Source organism: Oenanthe melanoleuca, chromosome 5 (genome assembly GCF_029582105.1).
Source record: "Oenanthe melanoleuca isolate GR-GAL-2019-014 chromosome 5, OMel1.0, whole genome shotgun sequence".
Lineage (NCBI taxonomy): Eukaryota > Metazoa > Chordata > Aves > Passeriformes > Muscicapidae > Oenanthe > Oenanthe melanoleuca.
In genome coordinates this window covers 23,517,998-23,539,833 of record NC_079339.1, presented here as the reverse complement: position 1 = coordinate 23,539,833, position 21,836 = coordinate 23,517,998, and the positions used below count along the sequence as shown (strand labels likewise).

General features: G+C 37.6%; 1 protein-coding gene across 4 annotated transcripts in view; it reads right to left on the bottom strand.

The window, feature by feature from the left end:
* CKAP5 (cytoskeleton associated protein 5) overlaps positions 1-21,836 on the bottom strand; it is a 52,972-nt gene that overhangs the window by 9,557 nt on the left and 21,579 nt on the right. For 2 of the 4 annotated variants that reach the window (XM_056492618.1, XM_056492619.1), the window contains exons 14-35: positions 20,841-20,954; positions 19,556-19,666; positions 18,278-18,370; positions 17,532-17,717; positions 15,766-15,860; positions 14,709-14,766; positions 14,498-14,623; positions 14,025-14,161; positions 13,693-13,867; positions 13,070-13,183; positions 10,877-11,005; positions 10,101-10,295; positions 9,319-9,454; positions 8,501-8,589; positions 7,593-7,703; positions 7,184-7,309; positions 6,361-6,510; positions 5,785-5,988; positions 5,019-5,154; positions 4,030-4,223; positions 1,645-1,817; positions 331-504 (exon numbers count right to left, since the gene is read on the bottom strand). In XM_056492618.1, the coding sequence (XP_056348593.1) occupies positions 331-504; positions 1,645-1,817; positions 4,030-4,223; positions 5,019-5,154; positions 5,785-5,988; positions 6,361-6,510; positions 7,184-7,309; positions 7,593-7,703; positions 8,501-8,589; positions 9,319-9,454; positions 10,101-10,295; positions 10,877-11,005; positions 13,070-13,183; positions 13,693-13,867; positions 14,025-14,161; positions 14,498-14,623; positions 14,709-14,766; positions 15,766-15,860; positions 17,532-17,717; positions 18,278-18,370; positions 19,556-19,666; positions 20,841-20,954 (3,026 nt within the window). The remainder of the gene's footprint in view (positions 1-330; positions 505-1,644; positions 1,818-4,029; positions 4,224-5,018; positions 5,155-5,784; positions 5,989-6,360; positions 6,511-7,183; positions 7,310-7,592; positions 7,704-8,500; positions 8,590-9,318; positions 9,455-10,100; positions 10,296-10,876; positions 11,006-13,069; positions 13,184-13,692; positions 13,868-14,024; positions 14,162-14,497; positions 14,624-14,708; positions 14,767-15,765; positions 15,861-17,531; positions 17,718-18,277; positions 18,371-19,555; positions 19,667-20,840; positions 20,955-21,836) is intronic. The other 2 variants (XM_056492621.1, XM_056492620.1) reach the window with 1 other exon arrangement.

The window sequence follows — 21,836 nt, the reverse complement described above, 5'->3', positions numbered from 1 at the left end:
GATTTAGAGACAAGGGAAAAGGATTTAATTTTTCCCTGAGGATTCTCAAGGAAGTAATCACTCCTTTTACCATATCTATTGCACTATTTGTAAAGACATTGACGATGCATTTACAGACTCAAAATCCTGCAACTGTAAAAATGCCTAAGTAGAACTCCTGTTTCTCACTATAAATAACTGCTCTCCAGATTTCAGAAGAGTACAACAGAACTTTGTTTTGCCATCTCTTCAAATGAGCTGAATGTAGAAACTAGCACTATCAATTCACCTTCTCAAAATACTTTTTAGGCAACCCTGCTGATTTCACTTACAAGTTAAAACTCAACTCACTTGGGCTCAGGAATCAAGACTGGCTCAAAGATGTCATCCAGTTTGTGCTGTACAAGTGCTGGCATCTCACATCTGACGGTTCCATTGTCATTTTCGATTTCTTCAAGGTCCAGCTGAAATTCCCGTGGAACTGAATGTGCTGTCTCAGAGTGGCTGCCCACATTGCGATTTTGGCTACAGAAATCACGAGAGTTTTAGTGTATTATACATACGCAACAGGCAAGAATATTAGCACTAGCATTCACTTGTAGTCCTAAAGTTCTCATACAAAAGCTCAAAAAAAGTTTTGCAGTTTGGATTATATTCAAGTCCCTTAACTCCCTCTGCCTTTCCTCTTGTCCTTAGTAAAACAAAACTCTGTAGGCCAGAAGAGCAACTGCTACTTACTTGCCCTGCTAGTTTCTCTCAAAAACCACAAGATGCCCTGTACCTGTGCTAGGTATGCATGGTTTCAGGTAACGAGCAGAGTTTACAGTACTAATAAATGAATACAATTTTAAAGTTTGAGTTGCTTTTTTTTGCTTTTGGTTTTTTAAATAATGGCGAGGATGCACATGTACAGAGCAACCTCACAAACTCCTCTGAATCTAAGACTCCCCTCATCCCCACATGACCTATGATGCATATCAGATTTTTCAAGGAAATATTTTAATACATAGTTCTCAGCACAGACTTTTATTCCAAAATACTGAGCAGGTGGCAAGGAATAGTTTCTAAGCTTTCTGGTTTGGGTACTGTTGTCCCAGGCTCTACAATTCACACATGCTTATCCATTTCTATGCTTTATGTCTAATACATCTAGAACCGGGTTCAAATACCAGGTTTAATGCAACACATTGAAAGTTCTCCCAATATTTTGAACAGTTGCTTAATGCGGAAGTGCCGTATCTGTCTGCAACTTGATCTACAGTCACCTTGGCAGAAATCTGTATTTGTTTTCTTTCTTTTCTTTAATTCAGAGACCTATAAATAACCTAGAACTAGCCATGGCAAACCTGCCATCCTCAGGAAGGGATGGCTAGGATAGAAATTTAAAGTCATAAGAGCCTTGCTACCAAGGAGTTAGTGGGCAGTACTTACATCCTATAAGTGCGATACATAATTCTGTCCAGGAGAAGCAGTGAAAAAAGGCACAAGACCATTTAGAAAGATTTCAAGACAGACAAGACAAAAACATTTCAGATATTTATATTTATATTATTTGGCCATTTTTCACAACATGCAAATATGATGATACAAGAATTAAAATGACATTGTCAGACATAGTAGCACATACACTATGCAGGCTAGAGACCATGATGTAATATTACATACTTGAGTTTGGAGGACATGTCCTCAGCTTGTCCCTTGCGCATCATGCTGGTGTTGGCGCTGATGCTCTGAATGCGCTGAGGTTTCTCCTCTGCCTGTCTCACTGGAGCAGAAGAGGGTCTCTTGGCTGACCGCTTTATTCTTTCCTCCAGCATGCTCATGTCTTTCTCTGAAAGCTGTAACACACAATGCTTTTGCTCAACCTGAGTTGTGTGGGCTTTAGAAATCTCAGTCACCTACAGGATTCACACCATACTTAGTGCAGACTGAAGTTCTCTAATACGAAGGTGAGAACTGTCAATGCTACCTTCTAGGAGCAAACTCATCAGGACAGTCTGGACTGTCAGGTGCTACTTCAAGAGCTAATTAACCCATGCTGACAATCTGTAATACAGAATACACCTATTTCTAGCCCACATAACTTTCAAGAAATATTTCAAACTATAGTACTATCCCATGTTTGTAATTGTTACATGTGGTGCTGCAAAAACCGCAAACAAAAAAAACCTCATCCACCTTTCTACATTCCCTATTAGCAGACCAGGCAGTGCTTTAACACTCTTGATCCTGCCACAGAAGCCAGAGTTCTTCTGACATTTGTTCTGTTCAATGTACTCATAATTCAATATGAATTATCAGGCAACTTAATGCTCCAACTCGGGCAGTGAAAAGATTCATATTTACCTGCTTATCTACCAGACCAAGACTACCAATAACTCGATCTGACCACAAGTAGGCATTACAATTTCATGAGAAGTACTCCCCAGTACCCCTATGACTTAGAAACCTTCCTGAGAACCCATAGATGAACTATACTGAAGCTCAGAAAATCATGGTTAGAAAGGGCTGAATTGTTCAGGTGCTAAAGTTTTTTATTTAGCTTGAAAATTCAAAAGCTGTGTAAATCTGAGGCAGAAGCAGACTGTACTCTGAACAACAGTTAAATAGGATGGAAATCTAAAATGTTAATGAAAATGTAGCATTAACTCTCACAGAAACAGTTACCAGAGAAAATAAGAGTCACATTAAATTTCAACTTTAAAAGATGCTGGAAGTTTAAAAAAAAGAGGGGCAGTCTTGCTTCCCCTACTTGTCATATTCCATAAAATACCCATTCAATAGCTTGTATGCCCTATGGCATACAACACAACACAACAAAGCTGCAGAGGCATTAAAATATTTATCACATTCCAATGAGTTTTAGTGCTGCTAGAAACATTACCAAGTCTAGAGAACAGAACTGTAAAAAGTGATCTAAGTGATCTTGATTCAGACTGGAATTCAGTGAACTTGATCTGATATGCACAGTAATTATAAACACAGTGAATCTAGCTTTCCACTGCTGGAAACTGGAAACTGAGTTTTTCCACCTTTTACTGCAATTTAGATTATAATGGCTAAAACAGCAAAACAGCAGCAATACAAAGCAACATAGTACTGACACTTGAAAAATGAAATGCAACAAGATAAAGCAAGTAAGCCCAACTTACCAGACTGCATCTGCAAAGCTCTTGGATAAGTTTGGCATAAAAATAAAAGCTGAGGACTTAATGGAGCCCCAACAACTAGTGTTTTTTGGCCAAGTAAGTCATCCAAATATTCTGAATCAGATGTGCTACTTGTACAGTTGACCGCAACGCATGTTACTCTTTATAAACAATTTAATTCCCATGAAGCTCAGTGTTTCTCATTTTTTCCCCAGTTTTCTTTTTTATTCATGCACATTCAGATTATATACACATTTCTTATTGGAGACAGGCTGAGAGTTGGGGTTGGGAGCATGCTGAAGAGAAGGCTCTAGGGAGACCTCGCTGCATTCTTCCAGTACCTAGAAGGGGCCTACAAGGAAGCTGAAGAGGGACTTCTAAAAGGAGCATGCAGTGACAGAAAAGTGGCAATTACTTTAAAACGAAAGAAGCTAAATTTGATTAGATTGGATTAGAAACTCTTGACTGTGAGTGGCTGAGGCAATAAAACAGGATACCCAATCTGTGGAAGTGTTCAAGTGTCTCTGCCCATGGCAGGATGTTTGGACCTAAATTGTTTTTAAGGTCCCTTCCCAAACTGTTCTATGATTTTATATATTCTACAATGTGGGATTAACCAAATAGCCATAAGAGGATCTACGAATTATCAAGTTATTTTCAAATTTACAAAATGCTCTTGATGCCAACATCAAGATGTACCATGACCAATCACAAGCAACACAGTGCTAATCCCCTACAAAAGTGTAAGGACTTAAAGAAACCAAACCACCACACTCCAAACAAAACAAAACAAAACAAAAAACAAAAACAAAAAAAAAAAAAAAAAATCACAAACAATCTCACAAACCAAAGTAAGCATAGCACCCTAACCCCCCATAAACTTATTTGTAGTTATACTGACATTTCCAATCAGCTTGAACACTTGGTCGCCATGGACGTTGTAGACAGTCACGATGGTGTTCAGCGCAGCATTGCGCACAGTGTTGTCCCGGTCACCAATGTGAGTTGCCATTTCTTTTAAGGCTTTCCCTGGAGTTGGCTGGCACACATTCATGCCATACGATTCAACCAGACATCCAAGCTCTTCCAAGCATTCTAAAAGAAGAAAATAACATATGCACATTCAGCTTTAAAGCTGCTGGGAAGAGAGCCCTCCCAATTCCTGTGTTGCTTGCACAACTTGAACATTCACTGTTAGAGAATAGCTAATCACAAAGCTGATTATAGATAACTCTAGGTGATTTATGGGATCAATAGTAAGCTACAGCAGACTACTTCACAGACAGTATCTAAAAGCTGTCAGTCATCCCTCTACACTTCAAGTATTTCCCATAATATGTATGAGCAATGTTACAGTTAATATCACATTCAGTAAACAGTTGTGAGCTTGTAATACTGTATTATGTATAGAACGTAACTTTCTGCTTATACCAGGATAAGCTATTCTCAAACTGACCAGGGACTTGTTCAAACTACAACACCACAACTTTATTATAGGCATTACTCATGGTGAGACAGATGTAGAGTGTAGAGACATTTCCTGATTAGATTAATTTCCTGATTCCCTTGGTGAGCAGAAAAATAGTATTGTCACTGTTCTCTCCAGCACTGTTTCACTAAGAAAACAAGCCTGCTCAAGGGACTCATAATACTGATAGCAACTTACAAGATTACTTGTCTTTAGAAGGTACAAAGACACCAAAAAATATAAAGCAATATGACACCACTTGAAAATCTGATCCTTAAAACCCTTGCAAGCATCTGCATAAAATGCCACGTGTACGCAAATCTCACATCCCATCCAACATTCTTATGCTGAGTTTTTCAAGATGCAAACCAAAGCAATTTCAAGTACTTTGCACATGTGCAGTTCAACAGGCCATTTCCCACCTGCACGCTGTTTGGAGTTTTTTGATTTTGTCCCCTCCATAATAAAAGGGAACATCTTGCTGGCTGGATAGATGAAACACATTCTGTTCAGAATGGCACGTACATCCTTACGGATGACATCTTTCGGTTCTCCTACCTAGTGGAGAATTAATATTTAAAAAAAAAATTAAAAAGAGGGGAGGAAATACAGAATTATTTTATACACTCTCATAATACTTTTGACTATTCTAAATAGTCTTTAAAAAGCCAGAATCATTCTCAAAGCAAAATTCCTTTTTTTTCAATGGTTTTTAAAGGGAAATACGCAATATAGGATCATAAATGTGAGAAATTACAACCTTAAGATCAAACTGTTAAACACTGCCAAGTCTACCACTAAATCATGTCCTCAAGTGTCACATCTACATGTCTTCTAAATACTTCCGGTGATGGAGACTCAACCTCTTCCCTGTACACCCTGTTTCAGTGATTGACAATCCATTCAGTGAAAATATTTTTCCAAATATCCAATGTAAGCCTCCCCTAGTACAACTTGTGGCCTTTTGCTCTCATTCTGTACACTTGTTATTTGACAAAAGAATACCAACACCCCCTTCACTACAACCTCCTTTCAGGTAGTTATAAAGAGCACTACAATTTCCCCTCAGTCTCCTTTTCTCCAGGTTAAAAAACCGCAGCCTGTTAAATCTCACACCAGCAACCAACTGTGATGGTATTCTGCCGTATTCATAATGAAAAATGTTAGTTTCTGTAAAACAAACAGTACCTTTAGGATAAGATATGGTATGAAAGAGGATGCTTCATTTTCGGTGAGGTGATATTCTTCTTGACTCAGCAAATTGAAAAGCAATTTAAGGTATTCAAGTGCTTTCATCAAAACACTTGTGTTGGTATCAAAGAAACGTAGGGTAAGCCATTTTAGGATCAAATCCAGGCAGCTGATGACTCCATCTTTTTCACTCTCCAAGTGCTTGAAGAAAGTTAAAAAAAAAAGTTGTTAATGGAACAAACATATATACACTGTTCAACAAGAAAATAAGCTAAACTATGTCTGGTAAGATAATTGATATTTATTAGAACTATACATAATAACTTTTAATTCACACAACTTTCTGAAATGCTAAGAGAAGTCTCTGGTGAGGAAATTTCCCTTCTCCCAAGAAACAGTATTAACTTCATCATACATAGAAGTAATTTTCAGAGGTATGTTTAGGTTTCAACTACACAGAACAATGACCCCTGGCTCCTCAGAGAACTCCTATTCAATTTTAATTTGAGCAGTACCTTTCACAGCAGAGAGTAATTTCATCAGCCTCATCTTCTACCACAGATCCAAACTCACCTCAATCATAACAGCCAGTGCTTTGTTGTGGTGCTGGAAGTCTGCATGAAACATCTCATCCTGTAGCCATTTGGCCACACAAGTGGACATCTGAGTTTTTAGCTGTTCAATATATTCGTCACGGGGAGTAGTGAAATTCCACTTTAACACCTGTAAAAGGCAGCATTTAGAACTCACAACAAACAATACCTTTTCTTCCTGACAGATGCTGCTGATTAAAGCGTATTTTAATTCAGTTTTAGAATCCATTTTCAGAGCCTCCTTATTGTCAATAAGTAATGAAAAATCAGCAGTGTTTTTGCTCGCCTCTTTTTTACATGACAAGTTTTCTTCATATGGACTGGTTATCCTTATGTCACTATCTTAATAATTATCACTTAAAGTTGTCATTTTTAAGCACCAGACAGGCATACCTACTAGCAAGTTAGAAATAATGTGGATATTTTCAGCAATAGAATTTCCCTACAAATTGCAAAGTGGGGCAGCTCAAAATAAGTATATTAAAACATTTGCAATATACCCTAGAACTTTGACATTGTACCTGAAAACAATCAACTAAGCTTAATGATACTTCACAACTTGAAAAATATAAAAAGGTCTTTGGCTTTTATGACAGTGTATAAATGCACAAAATTTGAAAATCAGAAAAGAAACACCACAGTAAGCCCACTACTGATGTATGAAATTCAACTCAAGAGTCAGACTCCAAGAGATGGACAGCGGCTAACACATGATACAGTATGTTTAACGCTAAATTAAAAACTACAGAATGCGTTAAAAGCCTCCACTTCAAACCTTGAGAACACATCCTGATTTTTCTCACCTTCAGAGCTTTCTCTTCTTTCATCCTCTGTTCCTTCCCATTTGGAACAATGATAAAAATGGGCCCTGATTTATCATCGTCTTCCTTCAGATTAGGCTTACTTGGCAGCTTCTTTCCCTGTACACCCTGAAAGATGCAAGGTATTAGCAGGCATCACAAGCCATATATATGCCTCAGTCCCACCAACTGCAAGCATTAGATCCTTGCCCCCCTCATGCTGCTTATGTTTACAAGAGCCAGAGAGAAGCTGAAAGAAAAATGTTGATTAGAAGTTTAAAAGTAGGTGCTCAGCTGCTGTGGAAGCAATACCCATGACAGTGTGCACAGTAGTATCCCTGTGAATTATGACACATCACTCTCAACCAGTGTGCTAGTCAGCCACACACATCCCTAAAACCCAACGTGGTACCTGTTTGATAGACTGGCTCTTTGTCAGACTTGAACCACCCTTGCTGAGGCTTGCATTAGCTTTGGACAGGCGGGCATTACCCTTGGACATACTGATATTAACATCTGACTGCTGTAAGTAAGGCACAGAAAAGTCTTTGCTGTGAAGGTTTGAAACCAACTCCTAAGAGTAAACAGCTGTCTGACAACAAATGTCTCAACTCTACCAGCAAAGTTCTGACAGAACACTGCTTTGACTTCAGCAAACCTAAAACATCCTTCAAGGTTTGTTCTGTTCATTCTTGCCATGAACATGGACCTACATCAAATGTGCTTGTTACAGCAATGCTTCAGACAATGGAAACAGTGAGACTGTAGAAAAATTTGGGTTATTTTTAGTTATATCCATAGGACAAACTTCATCATTAACAGCAAAAAAAGTACTACAACACAAAATATAAAAGCTCATCAAAAATTGACTGTAATCAGATGAGATTATGTTTTTAAGCATACTCCTTCCCTTTTTGCGTTTTTGATTGAGAACTTTTTTCCCTTCATACTGTAAGGCAGAGTTTAATTTATTTTGATATAAGGGTTCAAAATTCACATTCAAGTGTAACATCGGACCTGGAATGGTAAGAATGAACTCTCAATAGCACACAAAGAGGCCAAGAAAACTTAAAACAGACTGAGCTGCTCAGAAGACTGATTTTTGACAATATGGACTTTAGGAAATAAACAGGCAATGACAAAGCCAGTAATCAGGTAAGTGGTATGGGAACATCTGTCATTTCAGAGTTCAGACAAGTACGAAGATTTTTAGTAAAAGCTGTCCCTAGCAAGAACTACATTCTTCTACCTATAATACATTAACAAACCACAGCTACTAACTTCATGAAACTGATTTTACACAAAAGGCAATCAACATACCTTAGTTTTAGAGGAGAGTCCTCCTGCTTTGGCTTTTTTGAGATCAGGCTTGGATTCCATGGTATTAGACCCCAAATCATCAGCAAATGCTGGAGAAACAATAGATGATTTAAAGTTATCTAGAAGCCCATTTTAGTTTATCAGATTTCTGTTCTTAGGACATCAGAAAAACTGTTTGTGGATACAATATGCTTAATCACACACGTCTGAGATTTTAGACCCACTAAAGAAGTCCCTTAAATTCCATGTTATCATACAAAGTTTTCCTAATTAAGATCATGGTATGTCAGCCAACATAATTTTTCAAAACAATTTAAAAATTGACATATATACTGTGCAGGCTGTTGTCTAGACCTGCAGTTGCTCTTGTCTTGAGCAGGCAAGCTAGCACCAGCAGACAGGACTACTTCTTCAAATCAATTGTCCCCTAATCCCATCACACAAGCATTCTGGCAGTTCCACAGGGAACTACACTGAGAAAATAGTCCAGATAGAAAAATAACATGAACACATTTTAAAAAAATATTATATTAAAAAACAGATTAGTGTTAGAAAAAACCTTCCCATTTAGCCCAGCTTGGTTTTAGCTTCAATACCAAGTAGATATTTTCAAGTTTTCAAATAGCAGCTGACAGATGGTTTGTGTGGAAAGGAAACACCCTCCTACACTGGAAGCTGATTCAAATGCAAGAAAGACCAGAACTTTAACTATGCTGAATACTTCTTTTCCAGCTATGTATGTTTATTCCTCTGGCATGTAAAAAAGCTTCAAAATCCACCATTTTCTCAGTCATTTCCCAAAATGTCAGAGAGATTACCTGATGTAGGTTGGAATTTGGCTGGAGCTGCTCCTCCTACCACTCTGGAAGATGCTTTAGCAGGAGGAGCTGGTTTGGCTGGCATGTTGGCTTTGGCTTTCTCAAGCATGGCCAGTACCTGGTCTTTGGAAGTTGGCTAGAGAACAAAAAGTGCAAAAAAGAAGTGATAAATTTAATAATGTCTATCATTAATCTTTCCAATACATGCTACAGACAGTAAAAACAAAAGTAGTTAGAAATAATCCATGCTCTGTTAAACATCTTGAAGGATGGTCATCTTAAAACATCATTGTTCTCAGATACTTTTGTTCTGAGTTAAAACATTTTGTTAAAGTTTCTTCTGCAAGGTCTATGGGAAATATGTAAACCAGCAATGTGTTCTAGGTGAGTGATCTTCAGATATCAATGGAGTGTCTACTCATCACTCAGGGGTCCAAAAGCCAAACCAAACTACTAGAAATGATGTTAAAGTAGGAGTACAAAAGGCATAGAGTGGGACAGGAACTGGTATGGAAGCTATCTGCAAGTAGATTTTTTTTTTCAGAAGAAAAGCAGAGTGAATAAATATCAAACTCTTGAAGTAATAAGCCTGTAATGGCAGTAATCATTTTCGAAGCAGAGAACGCTCTAGCCCACAGCTCCTGATCCTATTTTCAGTCCCCTTGAAAATACTCAATGCAGACAAGCTTACATGACTCAAGACAGCATGTCATGAGACTGTGAATAGGACTTAATATTCACTCATTCAAGGTCACATGATCTAATTTCTGTAGCAGAAGTACCTTCAGCTTGCCAGTGGCTTTTGCCATCTTCTCAAAGCCAAGATGCATCATGAAGAATGGCAGGGCATCCTGTGCCTTTTTGCGCACATCCCCATTTCGATCTTCAAGGCAGGAGTACAGGTGAGGCACACACAAGAGTAGGTCAGAAGGAACAGAACGGAGGGCGGGCAACTTCTCAGCCAACCAACCAAGAAGCTGAAAGAAAGTTTTAAAATAAAAGCTTTTAAAGAACTGCTCATAGTGCTGTGTCAGACCACGAGATCTGAATAGTAGTCCTTCACATACCATTAGATTCTACAATATAAGTAGGAAAAACCTACCCAAACTTTTTTCAGACAAATATTCTTGAACAAAATCAATTTTCATATCAGCAATTACAAAAATTAAAAGTTAATTATAGCATGGTAACACACAACTATCTTAAAACTTTAAGCCTGGTCTCTGCAGGCTGTTTCTTCCTTTTAAAAGGAACAGAATTCCAGCTGCACTTTTTAATGTCTCAAGTTCCCTGAAATTCACCATGGAATAGAACACACACTAGCTCTTAAAACACTAATCAAAACGGACAGAAGTTTAATTTTAGAGGCACTGAAGTCTAAAGGACAGCTATCATGCAGGAAGAGAGTTTAGCCTTTTGAAGTTTAACAATTTCATGACAGTACAAATACACAGCTACTTGTTTTCCCATATAATGGCAGCACTGTGTCATTTCAGAGTCCATAGCACATAAGGCAATTTTGATTTGACACACTTAAGTTTACTTGACAGAAGCCTACCTCTTGTCTTAGGAAAGGATTTTCTTTTTTGAGCTCTTCAGACAGGTCTTCCCCTTCCAACCACTCCTTCATGCCAGTTTGTTCAGCCCAGGCATTCACAGTTGCCAGTGCAGCAGCACGAACATTATTCTGCAGCAAGAAAAAGATTTAAGAAGAATAAACCTAAAGAGAGGTCAGAAGATTACAACAGAAGAAGCAATAGTCATCCTTCCTATGAAAGCAAAAAGCTTTGAAATCTGTTTTTATTTGCAACTTGAGAAATCTAAGATTCAGAAGAATTTAGTTCCAGTGGCGATATCAGCTGCAGCCACCTCCAAATCAAACATGAAACTTATCTATTGTAATTTTTTAAAAATAAGTTTAATAAAGAGAGTGAAAGGGTATCTCTAAAATTACTTTTATATGCTACCATTCACTGACAACAATTCTACGAGTCTAACTCTCAAAGATGCTAAAAAGTAATGTTAGTGAATTATATAGTGCTTAAAAGAGACTGTACTTTCATAAAACAAGGTAAGTGGATTATGGAGCCTGCTATTAGAACACTCTCATTTAGGATACACATGAGCAAAAGTCAAATCAGGAATGAGAGAGCCCTCTAACACCTACCAATTTCCATCTTTAGTTTTTTTTCCAAGCAAAATTTAGACCTGCACCCTTTTTTAAAGCAGCTATATGAAGTTATGAGAAGCCAGATGGAATATTTAACAACCATGGTTCTTTAAAGCGTTATCAGTCTAGACACAACTCTATATGTACAATCTTCTCCTGTAAGCTGAATTTCTGAGGAAAGCTAATAATGTAGCAGACTCATTTAGTTAAGTATGAACCATATTAAATGCAGAAGTAATATCCAGGCATATATGTAAACAAGAAGTCAGCATCCTTGCTTTACCAACTTCTCCTATCTTCTATTTCATTGAGGAAAAGAAACAAATCATGTGCTGCAGATAAACACATGCTCATCAACCTCTCTGACAAGGCTTTAATTCCCATCACCCAAATTTATCTTCACTCATGCTTCATTATTTTCCTCAACTATTCAGTGGGTCCACTATAAGCATATTGAAGCAGGACCCAAAATGGACGACCCTTATCTTCAAAAACTTGACAAATTTGATAAATCTTGTACTTGTAGTACTTGAAAAAAATCACCACTGTAAGAGTGTTTAAACAAGCATACAATCTTCTGTCAGCATTATAGTGCTTACAAGTTATGTTAGTATTATGCTTTTTAGTAACAGTGTAAGTTAATCACAGTTGGTGTTATTCTTAAACCACGTTGTCACAACTCTCCTACCAGTCTGGGGCTCTGAGCAACCTGGTCTACTGGAAAGCATCCCTGCCTATGGCAGCGGGGTTAGAACTAGATGGTCTTCCAAACTAAAAAGTTCTATGACTCTACAAAAGGAGCTTCTGTTATCTCAGAATAATTGGTGAATTAAAAGTAGAATTTAAAGTCACATAAAGAATCTTCAAGGACTGAGATTTTAAAAGAAAATAACTTGAACCATGAGACACTCTTATCTAGCCCTAAAATCTGTCAAAGTCCTTCCACTGTTTGGGACAGGTAGATCCAGCTTCTGCTCTTTTTCTTACTCACATTCCAAGCAGAGATAGCTGAAGTATGCCATCTTTGATAACTGCCCATGACTTCTGGCACAAGATACTGGCACATTCCCAAGCCTCTTTACCCATTACTTCAAATATATATATATATATTGAATATATATTCAAATAGCTCTTCCCTATGGCCTTAAGTTTGACTTTGACAGTATCCTGGCAAACTCAATGCTGATGTTATTTATGCAAACTTCAGTGTCACTTGTGAATGTCCTATGTCTACCTACAGTTCAAAGGTCTTGTACACAGTGACAAAGACAACAATGTATACTGGAATCCACAGTGATACACTAAAAATTCTACAAGAAACCTTACCAAAATAACCTGTTCAGTGTTTAAAGTAGTGTACTTGCAGCAGCAGAAATATGCATATAGTCAACACAACCATTCAGAAGGCAGATTGTTTCACTGGGTTTAGTTACAAGGACGGGAATACATCTGAATATACATACATTCAGGCACGTATTTATACTTTCAGGCAAAAACTTTTAAGGAAGTTTTAACTACCATCTATCTTTCAGGCATATCTTAGATATACAAAAAGCAAAGAGATCTTTATGTCTGTCCTACCTTACTATCTCCTAGGACTGTGATGACAGGAATCCCCAAATTTTTCACATACTGTTTGATATTGGGGCCCATTGCTGTTGCTAGTTGCTGAAGGATACTCAGTGTTTGTTGCACCTGCACGTAAAGAAAGAAAAAGATTTTAAACAATACAGTGTTACAAGCATTTGTGCAAAACCTGCCAGTTATACAAGGAAAAGAGACATTTTTACTTTAGAATGCCTGCTCAATAACATCTATTCCAGGCCTTCAAGTTCATCACACTGAAAAACAAAAAAGCTTCCATATTCTGAGTGAAATAAATTTTAACTAAAAATACTTTCAAACAATGAAAAATTCACTTTTGTCGCAAATGAAGCAATTAGTCAAATTCTTTTAAGATTTCCTAACATTACATTCAGAGTAAAAGCAGATTTTCCTTCCTTCTGAAGAATTTTTAAACTAAAAAGAGGGCAAATATTCATTAAAGTAGGCAAATATATGATTTGGAAACACAGTTCACTGTTTTCAAACTGCTGATTTAATGACACTGAAAGAGACCACACAGTAATAAACAAGTTTCAGAAATCATAACTACCTTAAGTTTTAAGGTGGAAACAACTGAAACTGGATTTTGAAAAACATACCAAGATTTTATTGGAGTCATTGAGACGACCCTTCAGAGCAGCTGGAAGTTCTCCTATGTTTGGCTGTATGAACTTTGCTTCATTTATTATGCTTGTCACTTCATCTAGACCTTCCTTTCTGATCTTCCAATTTTTATCCCCAATCTTAGACACTAGTTCTGCTGTGATCTTATCGCTGCAAGAGAGAAACAGGTAAAGTGCCCGTTTACTTAGTATCTCTACTAGTATTTAAGTGCTTTAACACCATAGATTTCTGCTCAGAAAGCATTTAAAAATGCAAAGTTTTGAATTGCAGTGTAAGTGTATCTTCAGGTGCTAGAATCCAAACCTACCCAATATCTGTTCTTGGCAAGAGATCCACAACATCATTCCCAACCTCCTCCTGTTCTTCTTCTTCACCATCATCCACACCTCCCACACTGTGCCTGGAAATGCCACGAGTTGGAGCTGGTGCTGTCTGTCCTTGCATCTGCAAGCAACACAAAATCAGAAAAAACAATTTTACAATTTTTCATTTGACATTAAAAATAAAACCACTCATATGATATGAATGAACTGGCTCAGGACAACAGACTTCTAAACCATTATACTACTCAAAAAACCCCTGGAATTTTTAAAGTTCATAATGAAATAAGTGACTATTGAGATAGTAGCTACACAAAATGAATTTGCAGCCTCCGTGCACCACCTTAAAGAATCTGGTTCAAATACAAGCCCAAGAGTTATCACTACAAATTCCATCTACCAAAGTTTCAAAGTAGCTTTAATGACATTCGGTAGGTAGCAAGAGAGCTTCACTTCATACCTTTTCAAATTCTGCATCTATCTGGGACAGAAGGGCTGGCTTCTCATCTTCAAAAAACATTCGCAGAGAAGGTCCCACATAAAGATACATTACTCCCAGCAACGTAATGGCAGAAGTCCTCACAGCCTACCAGAAAGAGGAAAAAGCACTCAGTCTTCAAATCAAGGACTGATAATAATTCATAATAAAATAAGATTCTAAATTTACTCACTGGGTTAGTTGCAGCAAGAGCTGTCTTCACATTACTGATGAAAGCTTTGACATTCAATCTGTGGAAAAAAAGATGTCGCCCATAAATAAAACACAACACAGGAAACAGCACCAACAAACAAAATCATCACATTATATTAAATAAAAAAAGATATCCCTAGACAGATTTATACAACTAGCTTAGATGCACAAGACATGTATACTCAAAATATCATCATCACAGGTACACAAAGGAAGGTTTAAATTCCTCTATCTTCTATGTTATCTGTGCAGCCTCAAACACTGCTGTCCTAGTAACATATCTATACATATTACCATGCTGCAAATATATATTTTTGGGGGGAATTACTAAAGAAGAGTTTATTTCCCAGACTTAATCAATGTCACTATCCATTTAAAAGCCACAAAATATCTTAAGACAGGCATAGTAACTGCCCAAGTAGTCAAAGTAGTATTTGAAGTTTTCCCTGCTAAGAGATTTTTTCCTCAGGACTAAACTATTACATATGATTGACCACATTCAGTTAAAAGAATAGCAAATAAAAATTAAGGCATGCTATTCCTGATTCTGATAGAAAATTAATCTCTTACTCTCACAATGCCAGATATAAGAACAGCTATTTTATTGGCTAGAACTTCATCCACCTGGAATCAACCTCAAAATGCCTCCCAAGGAGACTTAACAAGCATACTGGTATGTACTCTTCTGTAGGTTGTCAGATTCAGTTGAGGTTTTTTCTTTTGAACTATAAAATATAGTGGTCCACCTGGTTGCAGGTGTATCCAACTAGGAGTATAACAGACAATCAATTCCACAGCTCTGACCAGCCCACACCTGTAAGGACCTTAAGACAAATACTCTTCAGAGAAGATCAAGAGAGGAGTAAAGTAGCTAGTAATGCAATCACATCCTATTATACTAGTAATGCCAGGTACTTTCAGTTATATACTTGAGAGCTACAAGAACATGGCTAGCATCAGAATTTAAGGAACTAATTCCAGATTAGAAACATTTTCATTCAAGTTGCTCTTTGCAATTTACTTAAGTAAAGACTTACCCAGAAAAACCAAATTCTTTAATTGCATTTGCAAGCCAGTTCAAAGTTTCTGACTGATTTTTAGGATTCTTCTGAGAGAAAGCCATAGCCACAAGCTGGAATAGAAGAGAATTAAGTGTAAACTTTCACTGGCAAACCAGGTGACAAAGCCCTGTAAATAAGTAAGTGAAAACACCCAGAAAAACCACAGTGCAAATGAACAGAAAAAGCTGGGGTAATGGAAGAGGAAAAAGCAACTCTGTCACTGCAGCTGAGTACAACTGGAACTGAAGTGAACCAGAAATTCCTGCAGTAGTTAAAGGCAGCCAGAGACACCTTTATTACAGATTTGTACCTGCTTCAGCAGTATTAAAAAAAAAAAAAAATTATGACTGTATCTCTGAACATCATGAAAGAGATCTTCCTAGAAGCTGTGCTGAACCACATGGAGGACAGGGAGGTGATTGAGACTGCCAGCATGGCTTCAGCAAGGGCAAGTCCTCCCCGACCAACCTCATTGCCTTTTATGGTAAAGCAATTACATCAGTGCAGTTACAGATACCATATATCTGGACTTCTGTCAGGCCTTTGACAAGGTCCCCCACAACATCCTTCTCTCTAAATTGGAGAGATGTGGATTTCATGAGTGGACTCTTGTGGATAAGAAACTGGTGGAATAATCACATCCAGAGGGTAGTGGTCCATGGCTCAGAGGCCTGATGGAAATCAGTGACACACAGTGCTCCTCAGGGATCCATATTAGGACCAGTGTCATTTAATGTCAAACGACAGAGAAAAAGATTGAAGGCTTCCTGAGGGCAAGTCTGAGATGAAACAAGTTGAGTGGTGGACTTAACACACCTGAAGGATTGGATGCCATCCAGAGGGACATGAACAAGCTTGAGAAGTGAGCCCGTGGAAATGTGAAGAGGTTCAACAAGCCAAGGTGTTGCACCTGGGTCAGGGCAACTCCTGGTATCAACACAGACTGGGGAACGAATGGAGAGAGAGCATGCACAAGAAAGAGCATCCAGCCCCTCCAAGGAGGCTGGACACAACCAGTAATGTGCACTCACAGCCCAGAAAGCCAACTGTGTTCTGGGCTGCACCAAAAACAGTGTGGCCAGCAGGGTGAGGGAGGGAAAACTGCTCTTCTACTCTGCTCTGGTCTTGTGAGACCCTGCCAGCAGCGCTGCATCCAGTTCTGGGGCATTCAGCACAGGAAGGACAAGGATCTGCTGGAATGAGTACAGAGCAGGGCCATCATGATGAAAAGGATGGAGCACTTCTCCTTTGAGGAAAGGCTGACAGAATTGGAAATTTTCAGCCTCAGTAAGGCTCCAAGTAAGGCTCCAGGGTAATCTTCTCATGGCCCTTCAGAACCTGAAGGGGGCCTCCAACAAAACTTCTGAAAAGCAGTTGGACAAAGAGGAATGGGTCTGAACTGAAAGAGGAGTTGTCCCATCCCTGGAAATGTTCAAGGCCAGGTTGGATGGGGCTTTGAGCAACCTGGTCTAGTAGAAGAATCCTTGCCTACTGTGTGGGGAGGTGACTTAGATGATCTCTAAGGTCCCTTCCAACTCAAACCACCCTATAATTCCATTTTCAGTTTTAGAGGAATATATATAATTGCTGCCTCAGGAAGCATCTCAAGAGCAAACAAATCACTTTCACGCAATAGAGAAAAATCGAGGATTTGAGATTTACTCCTTACACTGAAAGGACACCCTACGTATTATTTCTGGTTTTACTTACTGAAAGAATACCTTTGCCGCTCACTCACTCACCTGCTCAGCAGTCCATGGCAACTGACATGCTTCTGCTATTGCTGTCATGGCCTCTTTTGCATTAGTTCCACATTTCACATCACCAACCTTGTCTACAAGACCATCCAGCACAACCTGTGCTGAAGTTTTGGAGAAGTTTCCTTTCTGTGCAATCAATGCAACTATATGCAGTTTCATCTGCATCACCTGCAATGCCCAAAACAGGAAGAAAGTTACTCATGTCTTCAAGTATTTTAGACTAATTTTTTTCATTCTATATATCTATAGATGCATATAAGAATTATACAGATCTGTGGGTAAGTACTAATGTATGCACAGAATTTCTATTTGGATATATACACAAAAGTTTTAATATGAAAAAATATTTATGTACACAGGTATTTTGTACACACATACATATAGGTGTTTTTTGTGATTATACACAAAAGCTGTGTACACACACACTATTATATATATACACACAACCAATAATACTGGGCTGTCACTATGTACTTTTAGAACTTATACACACACACATATATATGCCCATGTAGACATATACATCTAAAGACCATCTTTAGATACCTTACATGACATCTAGAGTCTCAATTCTCAACAGAAATAAAATCCAATTTGAGAGCTTATATTCTCATTGATTAGAGATAGAACTGTGGTCACAGTGACATATGCACTTACAGCCTTTTAGCTGGAAACTACTTTACGTTAACAAAAATAGACTAGTTAGTTATTGAAGGATAATGTATTACCTGAAAATTTGTTTCCTTCCAACCAGGTTTCTTGGCCAGCATTCTTACTAGGGCTTGGCAAGGCATTTCACTTCTTTCCATAAGCTCAACAGCCTAAAGGATAAACATTAAGTTACCCAGTGAGTCACAAATTATACAAAACTCAAACAGAAATTCTCAAAAGTATTTTCTTAATACTGAATTAAATTACAAAAATTCTCAGCATAATAATTTACCAGAAGAGCCACTTTTACAAGGAGTCTGAGGTACTGAACCAACATTTAAATCTACAGCATTCACATCACTACTCCTTTAATTACTCCTTAAACAAATGTCCGTAACAATCACTATTGGCTGTTCCAACCCCAGGAATTTAACACCTAATTAAAAACAAACAAATAAAATGCCCAAACAACCCACCTGCCCCTCAAAAAGCTGCATTTGTTTTTAACATGAAGTATATTATGCAGCTTTCATATTGGAATGTTGACTACACAGCAGAGATTGAGCCTGAATATGATTTAATTACTGGGGTTTAGCTGCTGTTAGGCTTATTCACTCAACTAAAATGGCATTTTAATAAAGAAGGCTTCTGCAGCAGCATTTCAAAGCATCCAGTCACCATTTTCTAACTCAAGTTAGTCACTTTTCTGACTAAAATATTAAAAACTCAGTCATGAATGTACTGGTGCGTTGGTATGAACTACTTGTACATCTACAGCTGAAGCTTTTTTGAATGCGAAGTCTCAAAGGTCTTCTGATGGATACCATCTGGCTATGGATGGATACCATGAGGGACATTTGATTTTTTTTTTTGTGACTACATGAAGCACTGTGAAGACTGCTAGTATTGTATAAACCTCTAAACATAAAAATTTCAACTGGCAAGTAGTTGACGATAATAAATTGCTGCCTAACACACAAACAGCAGGAACCAATTTGCAATAGATTTGGCCTAGTCCTTGCAAAATCTTTTGTTTAAATCTAGCTATCTTTGAGGTCACGCTTTACAATTATTTGGAGTTGTAAAAAGACCTTAAGTACCCCTCAATCAAAATACAAGTATTTTGACAAAAGCATAACTCTCTACATAAAGGTAAAATACTTACTCCACTATTGTTATGGAATTGAAACAATGTAAGCCATTTGGCTTTAACAATTATTGTTTAATCCATCTGAAATGCTGACATTCAACTATCACTAGTAAGTATTTCAGGAGACTTAACAGGCCTAAAGAGCTGAAGAAATTATTACTTTTTTTCTTTCCCTACTGCCTCTCATCATCTGTTCCAAACATACCTTTTGAAACTCCTCCATGCAGGCAAGCCTCTCTTTCCAGTTACCACTGTCCAACTGTTGGATACAAGAAGCTGGAAGGACAGCAGCAGCTTTCTCTTCACATACTTCTATCTGCAAACAGATCACAACAAGGTTAACACTCCACTGTAACCCTTCAGAGGAGGGCTGCAATCTTAAGGAGAGGTAAAATACTGGACTGACCATTGTATGGTGGTGCATTTATGAAACAGGAAAAGGGTTCTGTTGTCAACTGAAAGATTTCAGTATGAATTGTAGTTTAGGGGTCTTACAGGTTTAGAAATCTGCTAAAATTGCACTGTAAGAGAAGTGATCTCTGGAAAGTATGAGAAACTGCAGACAGTCAAAAATAAGCTTCAATACCAACTATCCATTTAAAGAATCAAGCAGAGATAATCTGAAATTTGCAAGGTAATTTTGGATTAAGTCTAAATAATGAGTACTACAACAAAACAGGAGAAGACCTATCTGCTGTCTCCATTTTATCAAAACAGAAAATGAAAGTTATTTAGTGATAAAAACTTCCCTTGTTTCACTGGTGTCTGCATCACCTTCAGGAACTGTATGCTCATTTTCTACTGTATAACTAGCAAAATAAACATGATACACAATAGAAATTTTTCACTCTAAGCAACACTCCAAATATAACTATGGTTTGGATTGACAGTCCAAAAAACTTGCAGATGCATTTAGCAAAGCTTTAATAGTTTTTTTTGTAACTTTATGACCCACAGATACCTGAGTTCATCTGGTTCCCTATCAGGAAAGTAGGTAGATGCTCAGCTAACATGCAGAATTCAGTAATTTTTTTGTAACGTAACTTCATATTATTATGCATATATTATTAGCTCATTTAATTATTATTTGATTTCACTTCAGATTTCAATGTAAACTCCAGAATAATGTATTCTCAGGCTTTTAATACCAGACTCCTTCAGCAAATCATGTGTTCTAAATTACATATGAAGTATCACTGCTTTTTCATCTCTTCCTACTTCAGGGACAACAATATACCCTGTTATAAAAATATAAGCATAATTTATTGCTTACTGTCTTATATGGCCTGGTGCCAACAGCAGCCTGAAGAACAGGTGTATTTACCAAAGACCCATTTCACGAGTTATAAATGTATACACACTGCTTTCCCTTCTCCTAACAAAAACAAACCTCTGTGAAAAACTCTGTAGTATGTGAAGAACTGATTAACCAAAGCTGCAATCTTTGGTTACAGAGGCCTTTGTCTTTCCAAGAATAGCAGAATACTCACAGAGAGCTCGGACTCAAAGATTTCTTTTGTCTCGGGACCCTTCTTGCCTTTAGCCCCAGCACCTCCTGTACCTGCAGCTGTAGCTGGTTTGCCTTTTTTCGGTGGGACCCCAGGCTAGAAAGTAAATGGACAAGTTAGCATAGATCAAATAGGTCTCTAGCTCAGATATCAAAAGAAGTGCTGTTTTCCTTATACTACACTTCCACTTTTCTAATGTCAAAAAATACATATCTCTGATAGCGTAACAACTGTAGGCAGAGATAAGCTAGAGCTTATTTAATTAATACATTGCTTTCAGACTACAGGCTTTACAAAACATAACGACAATCAAAGATGAAAAAGGTGAAAAATGATGTATTTGTGAAAGTACAGGAAATAATGACTTGATCTGCATGTTTTCCTATGGATACTGGTTAGATACTAAACTTGTGATTGGTATCTCTTTCTCAGGTTATCTGAGTATCAATAGATTTCAAAAATTTTATCTGTTCTTCTATTCACTTCCGGGTATACCACCTGAAGAATTAAGTAGCATATTACTAAGACCATCTACTAAAGTCAATTTCTAAAATCCAAACAATAATATTAAAGAAATACAGGCTAATAGTTTAAATTGCTTCAAAATATCCAATGGAACAAACAAAAAAACAAAGCTGAAAAAATACCCAATACTTAAGTAACCTTACTAGTTACAAGAAATGTTGACTTCAGCCAAGTATTACTCTATCACAAAGCACATCACTGTTCCAACATCTGAAGCTCCTCTGAATGCCTCCAGTCTTTTATCACTATTTCAAAATCTAATATTAAGACAATAATTGTCACTTAAAAATTGAGATTTCATTACATTCCCAGAAAATCACAGATTCCTTTTGCTTTTAGGCTCACCTACTCCTGCAAAAGGACAGTGATAGCTCAGTGGAGGCAGATGTTCAACAGGCCACCTTCAATCTGCAGTAAGTAACTATTGATGCAATCACAGACAACTGATTTTCA